Here is a 17,346-nt window from a genome sequence, read left to right as displayed (position 1 = left end):
GTCAAGAGGAGGGTATGGGTGAAGAAATGGGAGTTTGATGTTGGCAAAAGATCATATTCAATTCTTGAAAAGACTTGGAACTTTTTGTGTTTAATTGTTTTTAAATAAATTTTTTCGTCGGTTTTGGCAGGTGAAATTTGAGTTTGGAGGCACCTATCAAATTAACAATAGGTCAACACCAAGTGTGCAACTCGTACATTTAGATTTTTTAACCAATAAATATAATATATAATCTACTCCTAAATTAGCACTTAAATCCACGATAAAACTTGAACTCTCGACTTCAAGGAGGAAGGGCACCACTTGATACCGCTGAGCTAGAAGCCCTTTGGTACTCGTACATCTATTGATACATGTTTCTCGATGTGAAGCGAACATAATCTTCCTATCTAATAAATGAATATGGTTAATCTCATTTTGCCATGTGTCAAACTATTAAATCAATAACACGCCACGTGTCATTGTTTTGGTTCTCCGATTTGAATTTCATTTTACAACTCATACGCATAAATACTCATAAATTATTATATGATAACAAAATATGTCAAAATATATCAATATTACCCACCACATCTATCCCCTGATTAAGGGATATTTACCTAATTTTGTTACACTTATTATGTTTACATTTTCAAGAAAGTCAAGAAATATTAATGTTAGTAGATTTTGAGATTTTTCAACGTCACGAGAGATATATTAGACCTGCATATGTATTAAAATATTCGTGTTTTATTTTTTTTTGAAGAATTTATAAGTTTTTTAAATACAAAATTTTTTCTTTTGTCGTATGAAAAAAAACTTCATAAGTTCAGAAACATATTTTCCCGTTTATTTATAATGTGTATGCATATCAAATTCCCGAAATTCCTAAAAATTAGCAAAATTTCAAGGAAATTAAAGATATATCAAAATTAATAAACATCATTGACCAAATCAACATAATTTATCATTCAAAAATCTAAAATACGGTAATGATAAATTAATTTTGATATGTATTTAATACCTTCAATATAATCAATGTACAACATCTGTAACGATTTCAATACCTTTTGTTTTACAATGACAATTGACAAGATCCAAGGACAATCCTTATCTAAGGTTGGTTTGTTTTTGAAAGATCCGGTTTTTACACATGGTCAATTATATGTTGCCATATCTAGAGTTCAAAGTAGATAATGATTAAAATTGTTAATTTTATATAATGATGATAAATTTACAAATAAAACTTATAATGTTGTTTATAAATAAGTTTTTAGAAATTTGTAAATTGTTTGTAAAATATTATTTATCATAACATGTTTTATTATTGTTGTTAATAAGACTTTGTTAAATTTTCTTTTATAATTGCTTACTTTTTAATAATATATGTTTATTTTAACAACTTAATTTTCTTAATTTTCTGATTATATAGCTATTTTAATTTTATAACCGTGATTTCCACGTATTATAAACTAGTTTTTACTAAAAGAGTAAATTACTGAAATCGTCCCTGAGGTTTGGTCAAAATTATACGTTTGGTCCCTAACTTTTTTTTTGCACTCGGATTGTCCCTGTGGTTTGATTTTGTTGCGTTTTTCGCCCCTATGGTTTGGTAAAAATTATATGTTTGGTCCCTAACTTTATGTATGTAAGGGACAAAAAATGCAACAAAATCAAACCACAGGGACGAAAAACGCAACAAAATCAAACCACCAGGACGATCCGAGTGTAAAAAAAAAGTTAGAGATCAAACGTGCAATTTTAACCAAACCAAAGGGACGATTTCAATAATTTACTCTTACACCTATCCCACGGATTATAAACTAGTTTTTACTAAAAGAGTAAATTACTGAAATTGTAACATCTCGAAATATCAAGAGTAGAGTTGAAGGGCTAAAAGAGTAAATTAGGAAAGAGTGACTCGGCGAGTCCATGTGTGGACTCGGCGAGTAGAGTCGCGACTTGGTCGCATGTTAAGTGGCCGACTCGGCGAGTCAGTGTCATGGACTCGGCGAGTAGGCGCTGAGTGGAGAAAACCCTAATTCTCGGGGTTAAGCCTTATATAAAGATCATTATGTCTTCCTCCCAGCCTCTTTATCACCCCTTGAGCCCCAGAAAACCCTAAATCACGGAGAAGCACCATTGTTGAGTGGATTGGAGCTTGGAGAAGTAATGGTTGAAGGAATTTTGGGAAGATTGAAGGCTTGGAGCAAGGGGCTTTGCTTGGACTTGAATTGCATTGCAGTTGGGGCATCACTTAGAGGTAATATCTCGTTTTTGACCTGTTGTTATGTTGTTTCTTCATTTTGGGGTTTGTGAGAAATTGTCTATGGATGAAATGGGAAGTCTAGATGTTAGATCTGAGGTTGCTACCTCAGATCTGGAAGGGAGAAGAATCAGAGAGCATGAAAGTCCCTGTGTTGGAGTGTTTAGTGAAGCTTGCATGTCCCAAACCCTAGCCCCAATGTGCAAATGGCTTAGATCTCTTTGGATTCACGTAAAGTTTGCCACTTTACGTGATGGATGAGTGGTAGGAGACTGGATCTATGTTTTGGAGCAGTTGCATGGCCTGGAATGCTTCGGAATGTATTCAGACCGGTGGTACTCGGCGAGTCACATGGGTGGACTCGACGAGTTGGATGAAGATGGCCTGGAACTCGGCGAGTTGTATGAACAACTCGGCGAGTAGGTTGAAGATAGCCGTAGACTCGGCGAGTCTGTTCTTGGACTCGACGAGTCTTGTCGAAGAGTCCCAAACATTCTCTGGTTGAGTCGAGAATCGGTGAGTCGAGGGATGACTCGGTGAGTCGTGTGCGAGTGGACTTAGAGTTGTTGGACTCGGCGAGTCTCGGGGTGACTCGGCGAGTTAGGTCGCAGCTTGAGTGAAGTTCTGATTATGGGAACTCGACGAGTCACAGGGATGACTCGGCAAGTAGGGTTAGTTAGGGGTTGACTTAGACTGAGGACTTTGGTTTCGACCAAGGGTTGGCCGTTGACTTTTAGGGTTTGGTCAACGATGTGGCCTTTGGGCCAAGAGAGAGGTAAAATAGTCTTTTACCCATAAGAGGGTGTTATGAGAGGATTTATTCTAGCCTCGAGAGTTATATCCATGAGAGTTTTTGCCTTACGTGTTAGGCGGTGGCGAGTTCGAGATTCAAGTGTGGGGATATCTACTTTCTGCTTGCCAGGTGAGTCTTCTCACTATACTTTACCTTGAGTAGGTAACCAGAGTTATGTGATCAGAGTATTTGTATGCTATTTGTATGTGATGTGTTGTACTGCATCATTTCTATGTGATTTATGTTGTGCATGTTTATAGAGTTGGAACCGGAAGGTTCCCAGAGTTAGAACCTGAGGGTTCACAGAGTTTGGGTGCACGGACCCATAGAGTTATAGCCTCGAGTGGCTAATATGTGTTATGTGTGGTATTTTGGGGAACTCACTAAGCTTCGTGCTTACAGTGTTTTGTGTAATGTTTTTCAGGTCTCTTTCAGTATCACGGGCGGCACCGGCTTGATTGTACACACCAGAGAAAGAGTCATATTTTGGAGGATCCTGGTTTTCTATGCAAGTGAAAATGGAATCATGTTTTGTAAATCGACTATGAATGAGATTTTAAACAAGTGTTTCTAAGAATAAAATGATTATTTTAAATGAAAATTTTGTCTTGAAATTTACGGTGTTACAAGTTGGTATCAGAGCCTTGGTTTGAGGGATTCGGATGCGCCTTCGGGTAAATCTAGACTCAAACTGAGGAAGTAAGAAAAGTTTTTAAAGAAATAATTTTCTAAAAGTGAATAAGAGTTCAAAGAGAAAGCAAGAAGGAGCAGTGTGTACAATCAGCCAGAGCCCGAACGGTGATTTCCCAAAATACCCTTACTTTTGTATTATGAGATATTTATGATGCACTTTATAAGATATTATTGCATGCTAGAGACAGGCTAGGTATTTCATATGTTAGGACTAGAGTGGCCTGATTTGTGATGCTTTAGCCTAGGACTCGTTGTTATATGTGTCATGCTTTTGAGTATGTGATGAGTGAGAGTATCCAGTTAGAACCCATGAGGGGTAGAGTTACAGAGTTCGGTGGTACTTCCGAGGATGAGCCGAGAAGGTGGAGTTATCACAGAGAGGGAGTCCTATGTATTCTTCAATGCTCGAATGCTGCTTGCTTTGTGCTTTGTGGAACTCTCGATGATGGGAGTCAGCTACCAAGTGAATATGACGATATTCAGGTGGTAGATGGCTGGCATCATTAGGAGCTCTTCAGCAGCTGATAGCAAAGAAGTGGGAGGACGACGGAAGAGCCTAGGGAATAACCCTATCCAGATGAGTGCGCTTGAAGAATAGAGAATTTCGCTGGGGAGTGAGCACGTGCGATGGGATTGGTGAAAGAGCAGGTCGAGCAGCTATTTAGAAGCTCTGGGATGGTCCGTGTGGAAAGTATGGGTAGATGTGGCAGGTAGTATAGGCCCGTACTACTGAAAGCAGAGGAACCATACTTGATACAGGGAGTATTCTGAAGGTTCTAAGGAGCAGATTGAGGAGTGATGTTATGGTTTGAGTACCATACATCGGAGCGGATCGAGGGGTGATGTTATGGTTCGAGTACCATACATCAGAGCAGATTGAGGAGTGATGTTATGGTTTGAGTACCATACATCGGAGCGGATCGAGGGGTGATGTTATGGTTCGGGTACCATACATCAGGGCAAATTGAGGAGCGATGTTATGGTTCGGGTACCATACATCAGGGCAGATTGAGGAGTGATGTTATGGTTCGGGTACCATACATCAGGGCAGATTGAGGAGTGATGATATGGTTCGGGTACCCTACATTAGAGCAAATTGAGGAGTGATGTTATGGTTTGAGTACCATACATCGGAGCGGATCGAGGAGTGATGTTATGGTTCGGGTACCATACATCAGGGCAGATTGAGGAGTGATGTTATGGTTCGGGTACCATACATCAGGGGAGATTGAGGAGTGATGTTATGGTTCGGGTACCATACATCAGAGCAGATTAGGGAGTGATGTTATGGTTAGGGTACCATACACCGGGGCATATTGAGAAGAGATGTCATGGAATGAGTACCATGGTTCGTAGTGAATGATGTTTGTGGTTCTCCGGTTATTCGATCATGAGTAAGTTCGAAGAGGCGTCCCTTGAGAGGGAGATCGAGAGTCCCTCAGAGTATTTTAGTAAGGAGTCAGTGAGAAGGGAGACTTTCGATCTGAGTTGAGCGACCAGTCGATAAAGGATATGTCACCTTCTATGATCTGGGAGGTACTGATTATGTACGTGTGAAAATATGAGAAGCATGATGTTTTAGTTTTGGGTTTAGGGGTAAACCCTGCAGGTCGTCATTGATGATGGTTTCCCACCAGAGTATCAGGTAGCATGTGTGCCACGAGGCAGTGATTTATCATGAGCAGATAGTCAGTTGGGACTAAGATATTTGAGGACCACACTACACCTATTTGAGTATAGTAGGAGGTATTGTAGTGGTATCAGTGGGGAGTTCAGTCGAGTCAGCGGTGCAGAGAGTTTTCTATCCATGGGGTGTTGAATTTGGGAGTGAGTACCTGTTCTTGGGATGATCCCGGTGTTGGAGCGTTGGTTGATGAGTTGAGGTGAGGGGTACGGTGATTTTATGGTTCAGTCTATGAGCCAGGGATGTTATTGAGCAGTTGAGTTGTTTGGTACTAGATTGGTACGAGATTTGGAACGACTAGAGGCAGACGTGACGAGAAGTTCTTGAGGAGTTGATCAGAGGTTCAGAGTATATGAGGTCGATTCATTTCCTTAAGGGGGATTATCGGGCGTTGTGTAGCACTTTCCGGGGGCAGGTGCGATTTTGCTGGAGAATATAGTTATGGAATAGTTGTGTGCTATTTGGTGACGCTTCGAACCTTAAGTGGGGGAGAACCGGGTGCCGTATGTAAGAAAGCAGAGATTTGTCAAGAGCAGTTATAAGTGGAGTATAGAGATATGCGGTAAGAAATCATGAGACCAGAGATGTCGGTGATCGAGGAAAGGGGTCGAGTGATTGTTGAGATTTGGGACAACGATGCTTCATGGGTAATTCTCGGATCGTTGAGTGTGGTTATCAGAGGGTACATCCGGTGCCCGGTTCGAGACAGTGGTCAGGACACCGTAAGGAAAGGGAAAGTGTGTTCGAGTTTTGATGGGTATGCCTTGTGATACCTGGTCCGATTAAGGCCAGGTGGCACGTTGTGGGAGTATTTCTAGGGTTGAGTTGCTGTAGGCTTCGAGGGCGAAGCCTAATTTAAGTGGGGGAGAATTGTAATATCCCGAAATATCAAGAGTAGAGTTGAAGGGCTAAAAGAGTAAATTGGGAAAGAGTGACTCGACGAGTCCATGTGTGGACTCGGCGAGTAGAGTCGCGACTTGGTCGCATGTTAAGTGGCCGACTCGGTGAGTCAGTGTCATGGACTCGGCGAGTAGGCGCTGAGTGGAGAAAACCCTAATTCTCGGGGTTGTGCCTTATATAAAGATCATTATGTCTTCCTCCCAGCCTCTTTATCACCCCTTGAGCCCCAGAAAACCCTAAATCACGGAGAAGCACCATTGTTGAGTGGATTGGAGCTTGGAGAAGTAATGGTTGAAGGAATTTTGGGAAGATTGAAGGCTTGGAGCAAGGGGCTTTGCTTGGACTTGAATTGCATTGCAGTTGGGGCATCACTTAGAGGTAATATCTCGTTTTTGACCTGTTGTTATGTTGTTTCTTCATTTTGGGGTTTGTGAGAAATTGTCTATGGATGAAATGGGAAGTCTAGATGTTAGATCTGAGGTTGCTACCTCAGATCTGGAAGGGAGAAGAATCAGAGAGCATGAAAGTCCCTGTGTTGGAGTGTTTAGTGAAGCTTGCATGTCCCAAACCCTAGCCCCAATGTGCAAATGGCTTAGATCTCTTTGGATTCACGTAAAGTTTGCCACTTTACGTGATGGATGAGTGGTAGGAGACTGGATCTATGTTTTGGAGCAGTTGCATGGCCTGGAATGCTTCGGAATGTATTCAGACCGGTGGTACTCGGTGAGTCACATGGGTGGACTCGACGAGTTGGATGAAGATGGCCTGGAACTCGGCGAGTTGTATGAACAACTCGGCGAGTAGGTTGAAGATAGCCGTAGACTCGGCGAGTCTGTTCTTGGACTCGACGAGTCTTGTCGAAGAGTCCCAAATATTCTCTGGTTGAGTCGAGAATCGGTGAGTCGTGTGCGAGTGGACTTAGAGTTGTTGGACTCGGCGAGTCTCGGGGTGACTCGGCGAGTTAGGTCGCAGCTTGAGTGAAGTTCTGATTATGGGAACTCGACGAGTCACAGGGATGACTCGGCAAGTAGGGTTAGTTAGGGGTTGACTTAGACTGAGGACTTTGGTTTCGACCAAGGGTTGGCCGTTGACTTTTAGGGTTTGGTCAGCGATGTGGCCTTTGGGCCAAGAGAGAGGTAAAATAGTCTTTTACCCATAAGAGGGTGTTATGAGAGGATTTATTCTAGCCTCGAGAGTTATATTAATGAGAGTTTTTGCCTTACGTGTTAGGCGGTGGCGAGTTCGAGATTCAAGTGTGGGGATATCTACTTTCTGCTTGCCAGGTGAGTCTTCTCACTATACTTTACCTTGAGTAGGTAACCAGAGTTATGTGATCAGAGTATTTGTATGCTATTTGTATGTGATGTGTTGTACTGCATCATTTCTATGTGATTTATATTGTGCATGTTTATAGAGTTGGAACCGGAAGGTTCCCAGAGTTAGAACCTGAGGGTTCACAGAGTTTGGGTGCACGGACCCATAGAGTTATAGCCTCGAGTGGCTAATATGTGTTATGTGTGGTATTTTGGGGAACTCACTAAGCTTCGTGCTTACAGTGTTTTGTGTAATGTTTTTCAGGTCTCTTTCAGTATCACGGGACGGCACCGGCTTGATTGTACACACCAGAGAAAGAGTCATATTTTGGAGGATCCTGGTTTTCTATGCAAGTGAAAATGGAATTATGTTTTGTAAATCGACTATGAATGAGATTTTAAACAAGTGTTTCTAAGAATAAAATGATTATTTTAAATGAAAATTTTGTCTTGAAATTTACGGTGTTACAGAAATCGTCCTTGTGATTTGGTCAAAATTGTACGTTTGGTCCCTAACTTTTTTTTGCACTCGGATCGTCCCTTTGGTTTGATTTTGTTGCGTTTTTCGTCCCTGTTGTTTGGTAAAAATTATATGTTTGGTCCCTAACTTTATGTATGCAAGGGACGAAAAATGCAACAAAATCAAACTACAGGGACGAAAAACGCAACAAAATCAAACCACAGGGACAATCCGAGTGCAAAAAAAAATTAGAGACCAAACGTGCAATTTTAACCAAACCACAGAAACGATTTCAGTAATTTACTCTTACTAAAATGATGAAACCTACACAAGAACATTATCAATCACCACAATTAAATATACCTTATCATCAATGATGCGATCTTTTATTGCACAGTTAATGAAGAAAAAAGCTCTGACATAAAATATCTATAATAATGAGTTTTTTTTAATGTGGATAAAACCAATTTTTGTACTAATACTTGTGTTAATTCACATACGTGAAAGATAATATTTGAAATGCTTATGGTGAGAAAATGCAAATGACAAGTTTGTGTACCATTTCAGGTTAAGAAATGAAAACTTATTCAAGTAATTCAACAAACACTTGGTAGGAAGCTACAAATTCGTATTATTTTGGCAAAAAAATAAGAAAACCGTTTTAGGATCTCAATTAAAGAAACATATAAAAACAAAGTAATATAATAGGATTTGTTGAGAAAATCAATTGAGGTATTCAATAAAAAGCATAACAGATATAACATCTATAAGACGCTAATAGACTGTCCACCGCTTTCCTACACCCACTATTCTCTCCATTCTTACAACGTCAAGCTCAAACACCAACCAATTAAAGGAACAAATTAAATAATATCTGACAATAATGATTAAAATTTTGTAACATGTTTGGAGGACTTTCACTCCAAGATTTTATTTGCTCTAATGGCGGAACACATCATTTTAAAAGCATAAAAAAGATATGTAGGAGTGACTGGAGCGTACAAGAAGGGGATGAGGTTTACTAGTAAGGTGAACTATTTGAAGGTGAGGTGATGAAGAAGGCCATCATAGAGGTATTTTTTTTTTCTTTTTGTTTTTCATAGCGTTGTTTACCATGTGTCTATGTGTCTGAATGAGAGAGAAATAGAGAGAGAGAGATGGTATAGCATATAGGTGGGTGTAGTAAAAAGAGAGAGATGGTATAGTATATAGGTGGGTGTGGTAGAGAGAGAGAGAGAGAGATGGTATAGCATATAGGTGGGTGTAGTAAAAAGAGAGATGGTATAGTATATAGGTGGGTGTGGTAACGAGTATGGTGGGTTTTTTATTTCTTAATTATTAAAGTAATAAACTATAAATAAAAAAAGGAAAAAAGAAAGCAAAAAGGATAAAAACTGTTTTTTTTTTTAATTTTCAAGGACTAAAATCATGGAAAATTCATGATTTTGGACCTTTCATGTTAGAAACTTTCTGGATCTTATTTACAGTTTTTTACAAACCATAGGGACCAAATTTGTAGTTTTATCTTAAAAAAAGAAACAAAGAAAAAATTAACCAAATAATGATATAAAAAAGTAAGTTACATGTGATCCTATCCTTGAATCCGTATTTGGTTCCACGAACGAGCGTCGCATTCGAACGCATCACGTCCATATATTGAGTTTAACGTTTTTGTCATTGACGAAGTGGGTCATGGAAAAGTGTCATCACCATTATATATATATATATATATATATATATATATATATATATATATATATATATATATATATATATATATATATATATATATATATATGGTGTTTTTTTTAACCGGCAAATCTAATTTACTCCTAAGTTAACAACACCTATTCGACCTATATCAACGACAAGACTTGACCCTTGATCTCAAAGAGGGAGGACACCACCTGATACCGCTGGGCTACAAGCCCTTTGGTATATAGTGTGTTCTAACTATCTATTGTGTGCATGTAGAATTGATTCTAAACCAATCATTTTAGTTATTTTTTGAAAATAATTAATGCAGATTACATGTTGAAGATATATAATGAGTATTAATTAAATCTTCAGCAGGTAATATAAATTAATTACTTTCTTAAAATAACTAAAATAACTAGTCCAAAATCAATCTTACATGCACACAATAGATAATAGAAATATTTGAACCTAACTCTCTCTTTCTCTCTCTCTCTCTCTCTCTCTCTATATATATATATATATATATATATATATATATATATATATATATATATAACATTCATTATGTATGAAATTCTGCGGGTTGATGAGAATAAAGGAGATGACTACCATGAAACTTGAGAACATCACCAACAAACTAGGATTAGGCAATGTACTCGGTTTTTAACAATCATAGCCACTAGTTGCATGTTTCTTGAAATAGCAAAATAGTCATAAAATGAATTTAATAGCAGCAACAACAACAAATAGTAAATAATAATAATAATAATAATAATAATAATAATAATAATAATAATTTTCAATTTTACAACTCTATAAATCATCGGGATCTATGTATTAATACGTATTTAAAATTTATAAAATAAGATGAGTAACGGGGTCCGATGGTGTGCATGGGTGTTCGTATGTTTATATTATCTATAATTTATTCGCTATATAGTAATTAATGTCCAATAAATGTGTGAAAAAAATAAAAATGGAAAAAAAAGACATCTAGCTCTCGAAAACATGAAAACTAGACTTGAAACAACGGTTCTGATGATGTTCACGGATGTACATTTGTGTACACTTGATGAAACACAATTTTTTTTTTATTTTGTGAAAATAGTGGTATATGTTAACTGATTTTTTAACTTATAGCTTAACTTGGTCAAAGAACATTTTGTCGGTATATTTCCGATGGAAAATTCCGTGGGTAATCTGTTACATAAACTGTTTGAAATCCGTTACAATTAATTACCCACGAGGCTTTTTATGACATGCCTAATTCAGTTGGAAATTAGCTTTACCGACAGATTTACGACGAATATGACTGTCAGAAATTACCCATTTTTCTAGTAGTGTTATACATATCAAAATGTACAAGTGTGTTGCTATTATGGTTATAAAATAAAGTCTAATGCCATAATATGAAAAGGAGTGTTAACACATTGATATTTTGGGTAGAATGGTATAAGTTGGTTACTATTATGGGTAAAAGATATAGTAGATTATTGCATATATTTATAGCGAGACTAAAGTACATTGATGCACCCTACAATTTACCCATAGCATTTTATCAAATAATTTTATGTAAGTCAGAAATATGTGTGAGTTGGAACTATGTGCAAGTCTATTAGTATATATTGGAGTTTGTTGTTTTTCTTTGATTAAACAAATAAGGATCTTTAACATCTATTATTTTCCAGGAGATTTTGTTTTTAATAGTTAAAAACATATAATAATTATGCATTGGGATCTCTTACCTCTAATACAGGTAAACATATATGTAAATTAACCAGGTCCTTTCGATGGGACGATGATTATATATATATATATATATATATATATATATATATATATATATATATATATATATATATATATATCGTTCCATCGAAAGAACCTGGTTAACTTACTTCTGCTGCTCTACCCCGTATGTTCTGTTGAGATTCAAAATAAAATAGAGATTTGAGATTTAACCTCAACTATATATTTCACATCTGCCGCTCTAACCTTCCGGTGTACTGGCGCGACGAGTCTTTTGTAATCATAAATGATTATATAGCGTCGCCCGTTCCTTTCTCCTCCACCACCATCCCCACCATCACAACTGCCACTGTCACCACCACTACCACCACCTCTGCTACCAGTCGTTCCCACCACTGTCACCTCCGCCACTTATACCACCGCCACTTCTATCACCACCACCTCTTCTGCCACAAACTATTATAATCATATACGATTACTCAATCTGTGATCATACATATATGCATAATCATTTATGATTAGACATATACGTATAAACATGTATAGTCACATATTATTATACCTTTTTGCTATATAATCATTTATGATTAATCATACCCCTCTACTGTTGGTATGTTGGAGCGTTAGAAAGGCAAATGAGAAATATGTAGCTGAGGTTGAATTTCAAGATCTCTATTTTTTTTTGAATCTCAAGGTAACCATCCCAAAAAGCTTAAGAACGCGAGAAAACTTCTGAACCAATCATATTATATGGGTATATTAGTCATTGTGTATTTAGTTTAAATTAAAACAAATTAAATTCAAATCTTAATTTTCTAAAATTTAACGTTAATGATTATCTACCTAAACTAAAATATGAACTGATTTTTTTTTATTTCTTTTATTAATGGATGATAAAGATAATTTATATTATTTTTTTTGTCAAATAATTTTTTTTCTAATTTATTATTCATCAAAATATTTTCAATCGAATAAAACATTTGTAATTATAAAAATATATATTTGTAATCCTAAATAATAAATCATAATTTAGAGATAACATTTATACATGAATAAAAATAAATTACTAATCATACATGAATATGCTAACAAATAAAAAAAATCAACACATTAAAAATTATATTCATAAAATAAAATTTTCAAAGATTGAGTTTATACAATTATATATTTATATTCATAAATGATTATTACAACGTCTTTTAATCATATGTACAACTATGTTTATAATCATAAGTGATTATAACGAACACAATTAACGATGACATGTCCGCCATCATCAAAATTGAGAAAAATAGAATGTGATTGAATGATTAAATCATATGGGAATGTAGATAATTAGTGTATTAAAAAGTATCAACAAAGTGGCAGTAACAAGAAAACTCGACCGAGAGGGCTTACCCTCTTATAGTTATGATTATTAAAAACTTCATACCCCAAAACATAAAGTCACCAAAGTAAATATCCACTTGTTTGTCAGAAACATCACAAAAAGGAAGATGTTAATATAACCAATGGCTTGTGTATTAAGTATTAACTATGAAACATAAAGGGTTTGTGACTTGTAACAACTTACTGAGTGTAAAAGAAAAGTATTTCGGGTCCAACAGTTATGAGATTAGCAAGAAGAACTGCTCATGACACCAAATGCAATTAAATCTGTAAACAAGTAGCCAAACATGATGGATTGATTTCAAAGAGGTCTTCCAAGTTTCATCTTCATACAAGATCCCAATTGGAGAATGAACACAAAATTCAAGCTAATTCCCATGGAGTTCCTAATTGTTTTAAGCTGTGATAATTACACCAAATTTGATACAACCATGTTTATAATCATAAGTGATTATAACGAACACAACTGACTATGTTGATTGAATTTATTCACTATTGTAGTGAAGGATATCAGATTGCTAGAATTTGACCTACGATTACAATAGAAGGAAGAATAAAAAATTACAAATTGTTGATTTATAGCTTCAATTTCATACGAAATCTTGTCAAAATTTGCCCTTCTTCTTGTATCGCCAATCACGCACCCCTTCATGATTGCAATTACCAATCGTGATTTTTGCAGTCATTCTTCAAGCCCTGAATCGGGATTGCAAGTCCTGGGGCTTAAGAGAAATCGAGGCGGTATCTTCGCCTTCGATGAATTGGTGATGGTGGAAGTCAAAGGGGCAGAGAGTGTGAAGGCTCACCAGCAACAACAACAATAGGATGACAGGAAGGGAAGAAAGGCTCGCATCGAAGGTGTGTTGTCCGATATTCAGGATATTGTGTCAAATTGCGATCATCTCCGGGGTTCGAAGAGGTTGAAGAGACAGAGGGAAGAGGGGAGGGAAGGACGTCAATTCTTCGGTAACCCTTGTGGCTTAATCGTCGTCATCAGTAGCGCATAAATGGGGGAAGGAGCAAACAACAAAAAATCGACATTTGGGGTGAAATCAGGAAGCATCATCGTTCGATGTGGATGATTCATCTGTCGAGCAAGGGAAAAGGAAAACAGAAGTAGTTGGGATCGGCTGTGTGATTCGGCTGTGATGAAGGTGTCGATTGTATGCTGTATGAAATTAGGTCAACGGAATAGAGAGGCAGGGAGTGATTATAGGAGTTTACAAAATTAGGGTAATGTTTATTTACCTGAATACCCTTTATAACTTTCTTTAATTTAAAATTTAAATTTTAAATGTATTAATAATTAGAAAAATAACAATTAATTATAGCCACACATCTTAAAAATTAGATGGTCCAGATCTGTTCTTGCGTTCTCAACCCTTTAAGTGTTCTCATTTGATCCTACTCCTATATATATATATATATATATATATATATATATATATATATATATATATATATATATATATATATATATATATATATATATATATATAAATGACCTTAGCAACAATAACTTTTTGGCTTTTAGGTTTTTGCCACAAATTTTTGGTGAATTTAACACTTTTTGTCCTTAAACTAAAAATTTTTACATTTTTATGTTTTGATTAAGGTTTTATGCATTTAGGTTTTTGCCATAAATCTTTAGTGATTTTGACACTTTTAGTCATTGCAGTCAAAAGTTTTATATTTTTGTGTTTTTTCCACAAATACTTAATGAATTTGACACATTTTGTCCTTGTATTCAAAACTTTTACATTTTAACATAAAAAACACAAAAATCCTCCTTTATAATTTTACCACCATATTTTCCCAACTTTAGCAACTTTAACATTATTGTTACAACATTTTTGAATTTTCTCCACGAGCATCCTTTCTTTTGGTTGTACATTTTGACATCTAATTTTGGGGGCTGTTGACCTTCTCCCATATTTGTGGTGATTTACAATTTCAGCACATATCTTTTAAAGTTTGTCGATTTTTCACATATTACCCCAAAAGTGACGTATCCATGAGTTCTTTACTAGTATCAATAATAGCCCACCCGTTTAGGAATTAACAAGCATACTTCATACATAGAAAAGATGCAAACCACAAACCCCTAAATGGATTTGGCATGAACAAAGTTTGAAGATTACTACAACATCTCCACAATCTACATTGGATGCTTATGTAAAAGACACACACTCGAAATATTAAAACAACACTCTTATTATACATAAAAAGTTTGGCGTGCAACAAATGAATAAAATCATATATGTGAGTGACCTATAAATTAAATATTTAAAATTCTTTAATTTGTTTAATAATTTTGATGGTCGTCTGGTCTATAAAGCTTCAACCAACGGTTGTTCAATGGTTGGATGGGTCTTGCATTAGCCTCTGTCTCCTGTTACACGTACCATCAGCAAAAATAATTATATATATATATATATATATATATATATATATATATATATATATATATATATATAAAAGAATCAATAGAACTGAAATACGTTAAACACTTACGTCATGAACAGCTTCGTGGATTGCATGCATTTGTGCTCGTGAAAATGTTCTTACCTGAATATACAACATTGCATGTTAGGGCATCACAATGCATTATATTTATTCAAGTTTAATGAATTGACAAATCTCCATTTTACTTACTATACAACTTTACATTAATTTTTTTTATAATGCATTGAACTCAATATATATTTAATATATTGTTAAAAGGTTTTTTTTTTTTTTTTTTTTTTTTAATTTTTTTTATTGAAGAGTTTAATAACTATTGAATGCCAACATAACATCCATAATGGTAGAGTTTAATCCATCAAAATGCTAATTAGACATGCCACTTCTTTCAACTCTCTCATTAGTACATTTTGGATGTTCTTACTTTAATTCATTATACGATAAATAATAGTTAAAGTTAATACACAACGATGGAAAATAAACAAAACTTAATTATTACCTTCTTAACAATGGTCCAAATAACATTTTGGTAGCATGGAGGAGTAGTAAGTGAACCAATATATCGATAATATTTTCTGCTACCAATCTTAATTTTTCGTGGGTCGATTATTCCAACACTTTTTTCAACATCTCTCGTAGAAGCTAATGCTTTAAAAAATGGTTCCATCTGACCATGTATTTCAAAAGCAAGATCTCAAGATTTTATAGAGAACAAAAAATTATAATTAAGTTAATATATAATATTGTCAAAGAAAAATATTTATTGACGTACCATTGATAAAAGAGGATCAGGACGACCGATTTTGTACATGATTCCAACTACTGCAATTTTTCCATTTGTACTTTCATGAACCATGTGTAGCTCTAAATTCAATCTGTAGGTGTCACGAAATTAGTGTTTTTGGTAGAAATCTTGTTATAATTACTAAAATGAGTTCTTATAATTTATAACATTTTTTACTAAAAAATGAGAGTAAATTATGGTACCTTCGGCCATTGATGGTGTGTTCTGTAGGGGTGTGCCAATGAAGCTGGTTAAGTTGATACTCAGTACCGTTTATATGAATATGTCCTGCTCCTCCAACAAATCTCAACTGTTGATCATATAAATAAACTACATATTACTAACAATACTATTATTTAACTAGCTCACTTATATAGAAAGAGTCTTAACACTTTTTGCCTTATAATTGTTTAATATTTTTAAAAATTGATTGTTTACTTACCATCATATCGTGGCCTCTATTAATAAGAGTTGAGTTTGCAGGCTTATAATCTCTATCAAGTCTTCCAAGATTTGAAGTTGTTTGAACCCTTTTATGTGTAAGATCAATGGGTGATTGCATGTCTCCTTGGTTACACAAGCTCCACTCCGGGTGGATTTCTCCCCAATGATCCGGCCCATTTGGACTGTTCACATCATAAGTGAACTCACTTTCATCATCTGCATATTAACATCGTATTTAGAGGGTACGAAATATTAACAAATAAACAACGAAAAGAAATATGTATAATGTTGAAAGTAATATATTCCAAGAACTTACCAACTTCTTGAGCGATAGCAAAAGGTGCATAGAAGACGATGATAAGAGCAATCAAGATTGAAGAAAACCGTAAATTTTTGTTATCCATTTCTTTATGCTTATGGGAAATCTTTTCGGATGTTTGTATAAGTTACTGATGGATATTTCCGAATGCATGTATATATATATATATATATATATATATATATATATATATATATATATATATATATATATATATATATATAGAGAGAGAGAGAGAGAGAGAGAGAGAGAGAGGTGAATAAGGTGCAAGAGGTTCAAAGGTGTGAATTCGGAGAAATGAGAGTTTTATATTGACCAAAGACCATGTTTAAATTCATATAAAAGACATGGAAATCTTTTATTTGTAATGAGTGTTAATTTAAGAAATTTCTTCATTGTTTGGGGCAGGTGA

At 35.5% G+C, this 17,346-nt stretch overlaps 1 protein-coding gene across 1 annotated transcript; it reads right to left on the bottom strand.

The window, feature by feature from the left end:
* Positions 1-14,980: 14,980 nt before the first annotated feature.
* Positions 14,981-17,060, bottom strand: LOC144998413 (alpha carbonic anhydrase 7-like). The gene is made up of 7 exons (XM_078958191.1): positions 16,932-17,060; positions 16,614-16,831; positions 16,375-16,481; positions 16,160-16,262; positions 15,887-16,054; positions 15,439-15,492; positions 14,981-15,316 (listed from the first exon to the last, which is right to left on the bottom strand). Exons 1-7 carry the CDS (start codon positions 17,017-17,019, stop codon positions 15,230-15,232), a joined length of 825 nt encoding a protein of 274 aa, XP_078814317.1. The 5' UTR covers positions 17,020-17,060; the 3' UTR covers positions 14,981-15,229.
* Between the last annotated feature and the right edge of the window lie 286 nt (positions 17,061-17,346).

Source organism: Lactuca saligna, chromosome 1, assembly GCF_052625555.1.
Source record: "Lactuca saligna cultivar CGN05327 chromosome 1, ASM5262555v1, whole genome shotgun sequence".
Classification (NCBI taxonomy): Eukaryota; Viridiplantae; Streptophyta; class Magnoliopsida; order Asterales; family Asteraceae; genus Lactuca; species Lactuca saligna.
Note: the sequence above shows the minus strand (reverse complement) of the source record. Positions and strands in the feature narration are given on the sequence as shown.